The 8,589-nt window shown below is 32.5% G+C and overlaps 1 protein-coding gene across 2 annotated transcripts; it reads left to right on the forward strand.

Moving 5' to 3' along the window:
* Window positions 1-1,339: 1,339 nt before the first annotated feature.
* On the forward strand, window positions 1,340-5,123 carry LOC109814483 (rhamnogalacturonan I rhamnosyltransferase 1). 2 transcript variants are annotated; one of them, XM_029274580.2, is made up of 8 exons: window positions 1,340-1,994; window positions 2,095-2,162; window positions 2,248-2,336; window positions 2,669-2,870; window positions 3,020-3,309; window positions 3,435-3,639; window positions 3,739-3,896; window positions 4,272-5,123. In XM_029274580.2, the coding sequence occupies exons 1-8, from the start codon at window positions 1,679-1,681 to the stop codon at window positions 4,516-4,518; spliced, it is 1,575 nt and encodes a 524-aa protein (XP_029130413.1). In that variant the 5' UTR covers window positions 1,340-1,678; the 3' UTR covers window positions 4,519-5,123. The 2 variants fall into 2 exon arrangements, with proteins under 2 accessions (XP_029130413.1, XP_020234512.1); XM_020378923.3 differs by having other exon boundaries at window positions 2,705-2,870.
* The last annotated feature ends 3,466 nt before the right edge of the window (window positions 5,124-8,589 follow it).

Below are 8,589 nucleotides of genomic sequence, written 5' to 3' on the forward strand. Positions count from 1 at the left end.
ATAGTTAATGCACCAATATCTACCTTACAAGATAAGATATGAAAAGTATGTCTTTAAACAAGTGCAAAATATGGTATAACACAATTCAGGTAGACAATTAAAAAATTAATCACCAAATCTTTGTGTATCAAGAATATTTTTAAAAATATTAGCTTTTTAAATAAATTTCAAGATCTTGATACATTAATCTTTGACTTCTAAAAAAAAAAATGATATATCAAGCTCATAAATAAATAAATAAATAAATAATTTCTATCAATAAAATTATCACACATGTAGTATATTTTATACAATTTAATTTAATTTAAATAATAAAAAAATATTATAAATATTATTAATACTCTTTTTTAAAACTTATTTTTACCAATAAAAAATATTGCAACAATAATAACATTAGAATTTTATACATTTATCTCAACCCTCAATCATTGTATCAATCTAATGATTTTTTCTAAAACTTTTTCTATTATTGATCGAAATGTATTAAAAATGAAAAATTTAGGTCCACCTACTAGAAAAGGAGATTCATTAAATTTCAACAAAATACTATTAAAGAAAACCACGTTAACATGTTATTTTATTTTTTATATTATCATTCAGTTATAAAATATATATTTTTATACATTAAAAAATTATATACACGATATTTTTATTAGTATATAACTCAAAAACATTACCCTTAATTACACTCTTAAAAGAAATACTATTAATGAAAATTTCCGCAATCTGCTGTTATTATTAATTTATTATCGTTAGTGTTGGAATCACGCTGGTTGTGTTAGAGCATCTCTAATAGAAATTACTTATAAGTAATTTCTGTATCACATCAATTTTAGTAAATTTTGCCAAAATTTAAGTAATTCATAAAATAGACCAGAATTGATGTAGCAGTGATGTGACACAGGAAATTATTTATAACCGTTGCATACACTTTTAGAACAAAAGAAGCAAAAATTACCGACACTGAAAAAAAAGAGCATTGGTTTCCTTCTCCGGGTGAGCGCAGAAGCAACACGATTGATACGAAAAGGAAAAGAAAAAGGAAAAAAACGCATAAAATGAATAGTCAATACTGAATAGTGTTATTGTTATTACTAAGTCTAAGGCAAAGGCAAAATCTCGCGATATAATGTCGGCGCGGGCGATACGAGAAATCACCCAAAGCCCTCAATCAAGGCTCGCCACGTATCGCAGCCGAACATCTGGACGGAGCACACGCAGTGGGCCCCACGCATCTGCCTCGGCATTTACTTCCTCATTTAATGAGGCACACCCAATAAAAATATAAAAAATAATTATAAATTATAAATTAAAATTAAAATTAAAAATAAAATAAATCCTCAATCTCATTACACAGCATAACACAACGCAACGAAACACAACCCTCTCTCTCTCTCTCTCTCTCGCTCGCTCGTTAACTCGGTCTGGTTACGAGTTACGTCCCTGTTCGGACGCGCTTCTCTGAACACACACAGACGCGCGCTTTCGGTTATCGTTGTTATTATCCGGTGTTTGGTTGAGCATTGTAAGAATTGCGCCCTCGCTGGCCGGCGATCTGAGGTCGGAGATCTCGGCGGTCGGTAATGCGCGTCGGAGGCGAGGGTGGCGGCGGCGGGTTTTGGATCTGGGATTGGGGAAATTGAGCGGCGAATTAGGGTTGGTGAGGGGGGGTGCATTTATGAAGGAGGCGGTGCTGGGTGGGGGAGAGAAGAGTGAGAGGAAGAGAGGGAGGGTGGTGTGGGAAGGGTTCATGACGATGGGCTTCGGCAACACCAACAACGGTAAGGTGAAGAATTCGGTGAGGCCTTCCACCATGAAGCTCTGGATGATACGCGCGACCACATCGGTCTTACTGTGGACCTGCGTCGTTCAGTTAACCGCGTTGGGTGACACGTGGGGGCCCAGAGTTTTGAAGGGCTGGCCTTCCTGCTTCACCCACGAGTCCGCGCTCATTGAGTTTCCGTCTTCCACACCCGCGGTTCTCCCTCCCAAGAGTCAGTCATCATCATAACACTTCTCCGTCGTTTCGATTGTTTTTCCTGCGTTTCACTGCGTGTCTGATGCCTTTTTTTATTTATTTTTTTTTTATTGCAGGGGTTTATAAAAACAACGGCTATTTGATGGTGTCGTGCAATGGAGGATTGAACCAAATGAGAGCGGCGGTGAGTGGTTGCCACGTGCGTTTGCCTTTTTTTTTTTTTGTGGGTTTGAATTTTTCTGATTCGGTGATGCGCTTGTGTTGTGCAGATATGTGACATGGTGGCGATTGCAAGGTATTTAAATGTGACGCTTATAGTGCCGGAATTGGATAAAGCGTCCTTTTGGGCTGACCCCAGGTTAGTTTCTCACCCCATTTTGGTCTCTGTTTTTTAGCGAAACTATCGTTGTTTGTGAGTGAGGGTGTATGTGTTTGTGTTTCATTCTCTTCTCATTTTTAACAATTCTATGCTACTAAGTACTAATCAATCATTTTCCTACCCAAAATCCATAATTTAGGACGATTGTTTCCAGAACAAGTGTTTTAGAAATCAAGCCACATGATATGATTTTTTTTTTTTTAATCTTCTGCTTTTTATTTTATTTAGCGTTTCTCTCATTTATGCACTCTGTTGTTTGGTGCCTTGCACCGTTTTCGGCTCATTTATGTATATATATTTTTTGTATCAAGGATCTCTTCTCAGAGTGTTCGTTACTTTTGTGTCAGTGAGTTCCAAGACATATTCGATGTGGATCATTTTATTACATCCTTGAGGGATGAGGTGAGGATATTGAAAGAGTTGCCTCCAAGACTCAAGACGAGAGTGGAAAATGGATTGTTTTACAGCATGCCACCGATTAGTTGGTCTGATTTATCTTACTATAAGAACCAGGTCGGTTTTTATAATTCTTGGTCCTACTGGTTAAAAAGTTTGAACATGCTTTGTGATGCTATAAGAACATGCTTTTATAGTACTATGTTTGTGTTTATTTTGTTTCTTGTTTGCTGATTGAAATGCATATGGCATGATTATTCTTTCAGATTCTACCTTTGATACAAAAGTACAAAGTTGTCCATTTAAATCGAACAGATGCCCGGCTGGCCAATAATGGTCAACCTTTGGAGGTTCAGAGGTTGCGTTGCAGAGTCAATTTTAGTGCTCTTAGATTTACTTCTCAGATTGAGGAGTTAGGCAGAAGGGTGATCAAGCTTCTGAGGCAAAATGGCCCTTTTTTGGTGCTTCATCTGAGGTATGAGATGGACATGCTAGCATTTTCTGGCTGTACGCAAGGTTGCAACAGCGAAGAGGTGGAAGAATTGACAAGGATGAGGCAAGTGTTCTGCTTATTTAAACTGCTCCTTAGTTTTGGAAATTCTCAACAATATTTTTTGAGAGGTGAAATTCTCAACAATTGTTATGAATCTTTCTGAAATATTGATTTACTGTTGTTGGCAGATATGCTTATCCTTGGTGGAAAGAAAAAATAATTAATTCTGATTTGAAAAGAAAAGATGGTTTGTGTCCTTTAACTCCTGAGGAGACTGCCCTTACACTTAGGGCCCTAGACATCGATCAAAACATTCAAATCTACATCGCAGCCGGGGAAATATATGGTGGGAAAAGGAGAATGGCAAGTCTTGCGAAGGACTATCCAAAATTGGTAACTAACTTGAGGCTGAAGTAGACCTGCAAATTGTGATGCTTGTTGCTGTTTAATTTCCTCTCACTGTTTTGCTTTTGTGCTTTTTTGATGATACAGGTTAGAAAGGAAACACTGTTGGAATCATCTGACCTTCAGTTCTTCCAAAATCATTCCTCCCAGATGGCGGCATTGGATTACCTTGTCTCATTAGAGAGTGATATCTTTGTGCCTACATATGATGGAAATATGGCCAAAGTAGTTGAGGGCCACCGCAGGTAAAATTTTTGACTAACTAGAAATGTTATTTTAGGATTTACACTCCCCACCCCCTCCTACTACCCTGACTAGCAATTCTTGAAATATTAATCTGTCACTTGTTTTAGTGTATTTCTTTTGTATACAATTTTTTTGTGCACATCAAATCTTGAAATACTTTTCCATTACACAATTTTTGTATCCTCTTCTGATGGATGATCTAGCTGTTTTTTTTACAAGAGATGAGGTGCCAACATAAAAATTGCAGTTTCTACCATAGATTGATAGTTTAAGCACAATTCTATTTTACTCTGAAATTTCCCCTTCATTGTTATGGTTTGTAAGTACTTAAGCGTCAAGTGAGATGACTTGTGTCCTCCAATTCTGCTGCACAGATATCTTGGCTTCAAGAAGACGATTTTATTGAACAGAAAGCTCCTGGTTGATTTGATAGATCAATACAGCAATGGAATATTGAACTGGGATGAATTCTCTTCAGCTGTGAAGGAAGCTCATGCCGATCGCATGGGTGGTGCAACCAAAAGATTGGTAATCCCTGACAGGCCCAAAGAAGAGGATTATTTCTATGCCAATCCAGAGGAATGTTTAGAACTGTCAGATGATATGTTGAGTAGTACGTGAGTGATGTGTTTGGAAATAAGATAATTTACTTGTGCCCTCTCCTGGTGCACTTGGTTTTCTACCACGGATACTAAGATAGGTCTCGACGCAGTTTAGCAAAGACAACGACAGCTTTTTGTATCAGAGAGGCAGTCATAGTACTGTTAGAAGGGGGAGGGGTGTTAGGCTTTTCATGAAAGCAAGAGAAGATCAAGCAAGGTAGCCGAGGGATACCTTATATATAAAATCTGCAAATAATCCACATCACATTCATGTATAGAAGCCACACCCTGCCATTACAGGGTAAGAGCAGATCAAACTGCATTGTACACGGAGGGATTCATATACAAATTTGGATTTCTGGAACAGCAGTTCGTGGAAGCTTTATTCCTTGGTACCTCTCATTTTTTCCTTCTCTTCTAAATATAAATATATTATAAATTGCTTTTTTTTTTTTTTTTTTTTTTTTTTTTTTCCCTTTACCACACTTCTTTTTGTTCAATACAACCGTTGTGATTTCAGATTACCCTCGCTGTAAAATTTGATTGTTCATGATTACTGTCTCCTAATGTATTAGCTTTTGGTAGTAATTATTAAGGGGATTGGTAGGTTGGACTTTCCTTTCATTTTCTTTTTGTTTTTGGTGTTTTCTAATTTACATTTTTGATGGAGTGCTATCTTATCCATGTAGCCCCATAATTTGTGACTATAATTCGTGATATGGTAATATGATAACATCATATAAACTTAATTGCTAATATAATGGCCAACCTATCATCAACCACCAAATAGCTCAGAACCAATAAACCCTATTTAAACAGTGTAAACTCTTGTCATGCTGTGACCGTGTTTCTAAAATATGGATTTGATGGAACTTGGCTTGTATTATTGGTTGCAATGCTTATCTTATAATTAGGCAAATTGGAGCTATACTTTTGAGTTTTTTTTTTCGGAGTGAGACAGATGACAAACACAAGCAATCAAAGCCAGTCAAAACTCAAAAGTGGTCCACTTTGTTCTTTGGTTTATTCCATTATACGTATGTATGATTTATGTGGTCGTTGACGAAAGAATATCCTTTGTTAATCCCTCTCAAAGTCTTACAAGAGTCAAGTTGATGATCGGTTTTATATTATATACGGCTAGTACACTACGGCATAGCCATGTTTCGTAGTTGTTTGACTCGTGATAAAATCGCTCACATGGTTATCTAAATATAACAAGAAATTGAGAATCCTTATTCCGGCAATGTATTTGGGTAGTTTTCTCGGCTATTTTATACATTTATGTAACTAAATTAGTGATGTTTAAAAGTTGGTTTTATTTGATTGATATATAACATTTTAACCTTTATTTTTACCTTTAATATATTATATTCTTAATAATATTTATCTAGTTTAAATATGTTTTGGTTTTTAAAAATGTCATTCAGTTTTTTATAATTTTTTATTTAGATTAGAAGTTTAACGATTCAGAGAATAAAAATAAATAAAATTTAAATTGAGACTAATTTAAAAGATGATGTATTTTGGGGATAGAAATATATTTAAGTATTTATTTTTAATAAAATAATTTATATTTAAATGAATGATTTGAGTTTAAAGTTTATAATTTTTTTTTTGTATTGATAGGAAAAACTAGAAAGATGGTTAAAATAGAGATCAAAATTAACTAACTCCCTATACTTTTAACCACTCTAATCCCTTGCTTCCAACCACTAGGTTAATCTTGGTAGTTAACTTAAAATTATTTATATCTATATCTATTATAAAGGAGGGTATTTGACTATATAATCACTTTTGATATTCATCTTTTAGTGGATCATTATACTCTTTGGATAAAAAAAATCTTATATCCTTTAAATAATTACTTTTAATTTTCTAATATCCTATTTGTGTATAACTAATTATTATAGGCACGAAGCGTCTCAACTACTCTAGTTAATATATAAATGTGATACTCTTTTTGATAATTACCTTAATTTCTATATTTGGTAGACTATTATATTTTTTTATTATTAAATAAAATTAAAAAATTAATATTTTTTTAATCAAATCTAAGATTTGAACTCAAAATTAGAGGTTTAAAAATCAACTATAACACTAGTTAGACCAACATACATTTATTACTTACTCTTAATTTTATTTTATTTTTAATAGAAATATGAAGTGTCTTGTCTCTATTAATATAATAATATATTTTTGTCTAAAAAGTAAATTAAAAATTATAAGAAAAAATACGTTTGCATGATTTTATTCATCTTTTTTTATTATTTTGTTTTATATGTTTATTAATTATTTTAACAGATACTTTTACCAATTTTATTTAATTTAATAAGATTTATTACAACTTTCAAGTAAAATTTAACTTTTAACATTTTATTAATTATATTTATCTAATATAAATAATTTTAAAACAAATAATGATATACAACAATTCATATAATAATTTATATACCAACTTTTGTATGTTTTATTAGTTGAAATTGCAGTAACGATAACAAAGTTCGAATCGAAAATAATGTGCATATTTTCTCATGAAATAATGTTAAGTGTTTATCTTTATTCAATATTAATAAGTGTACTATAATGGAGAGAAATAATCACTTAAAATAATGTTAAATTTATTGTACAATTATCTTTCCCAATATAAAAAAAGAGATGTTAGCTACACAGAATCCGCTAATCATTCAATGGCGGCCTATTAGTTATACCTTTGTTAAAAGGAGGTGAAACAAATTATGTAGCAATGATGTGACGGAAATACAGGTTTAAATACCAACTTGAAGATAGAATAATAAAAGTGATACCTGTTTTAATTACGTTGACATTAATAAAAATAAGTTCATAACCAACTTACTTTTAAAACACTTAATTGTTTTAAATCAATACTGGATAACTACTAAAATAAGAGTGGCTAAAAGACCTTTATTTAGATTTTGGTAGAGCCTTACATCACTGGTGATTCTTATATATGGTTTATTTGATAAATAAAAAAGGAAACATGTAATCAATTTTATCATGAAGCAATTAGTATTACGAGTTGAAATATTAATATTATAGATAGTTTGTTGCCTTTCCCTCTTCTACAGATAGGGACAGATGGAGATCCCCACAGATAACGTATATAGATATTTGGCGGCAATTTGTAGGTTAGTTTTTTTTTATCACTACGGTCACTATATAACTGGCAATTTCTTTTAGTCATTTTATTACTGATTTATACGGGTTGATTTTCTTAATTGTCGAAAGAAGGTTGACATTTAATGGATAGACTTTAACACATAAGAGAAGTGTCATAAATCAAAAGATCATTTGTTACCAATGACAAATACATTTGATAACGATAACGAATTCCAATGTTTAGGGAACATTAGGATATTATATCATCAACAAAATTAGAGACTCTAATACTTAATAAAAGTTATACCAGTATTATTATAACTTCTCTCATATCTATCTATATATATAGAGAGAGAAAGAAAAAAGAGTGATCCGTTTGTTCAAGGAGTAAATTTATCTAGACTTACACCGTTTAATAACTCATGCTCTATATCAAATCTTAACAATTTAACCGTTAATTTAAATTTTTTAATGAACAGATCAAATTTATAAAATTTGAAAATTATTTGATATTTCGTTTCATTAATTCAAATTAACGGATAATCATAAAAGCATGTTATCTGTCAATTTGAATTAATGAAATGAATAGTTTTCAAAATCTTTAAAATTTGCAGATTTGATCTATGCATTAAGAACTTTAAATTCAATGGTTGGATCATTGACATTTGATGTAAAACATGAATTATTGAACAGAGTAAGTCTAGGTAGACTTATTCTTGAAATAAACAAATCCCTTCTCATATATAGGGATAGAAACTCAGGATTGGGGACAATTTACACTTATTGAAGATTCTAGGTTAAGATAGTTGCTAGATTTTCTTACTACTTATATCATTGAGACTTCTTCGGTGACATTCCCCATATCACTACATGATTGACATTCCCTTTAGTGATCTTACTATCGATTGTTACTTTTGAGGCTCTACAGCTTATGCATGAAGAGTCTGGAGGTTTATGTACCACCTACGGT

Source organism: Cajanus cajan, chromosome 6 (assembly GCF_000230855.2).
Source record: "Cajanus cajan strain Asha chromosome 6, NIPB_CcT2T_4, whole genome shotgun sequence".
Lineage (NCBI taxonomy): Eukaryota > Viridiplantae > Streptophyta > Magnoliopsida > Fabales > Fabaceae > Cajanus > Cajanus cajan.

What these genes read in the sequence shown, in the direction of transcription:
- LOC109814483 (XM_029274580.2), top strand. Translation starts at nt 1,679, where the DNA reads ATGAAGGAGGCGGTGCTGGGTGGGGGAGAGAAGAGTGAGAGGAAGAGA. An exon ending in TGAACCAAATGAGAGCGGCG is followed by an intron (nt 2,163 to 2,247) that starts GTGAGTGGTTGC and finishes TGTGTTGTGCAG; the next exon opens with ATATGTGACATGGTGGCGAT. An exon ending in CGAAGGACTATCCAAAATTG is followed by an intron (nt 3,640 to 3,738) that starts GTAACTAACTTG and finishes TTGATGATACAG; the next exon opens with GTTAGAAAGGAAACACTGTT.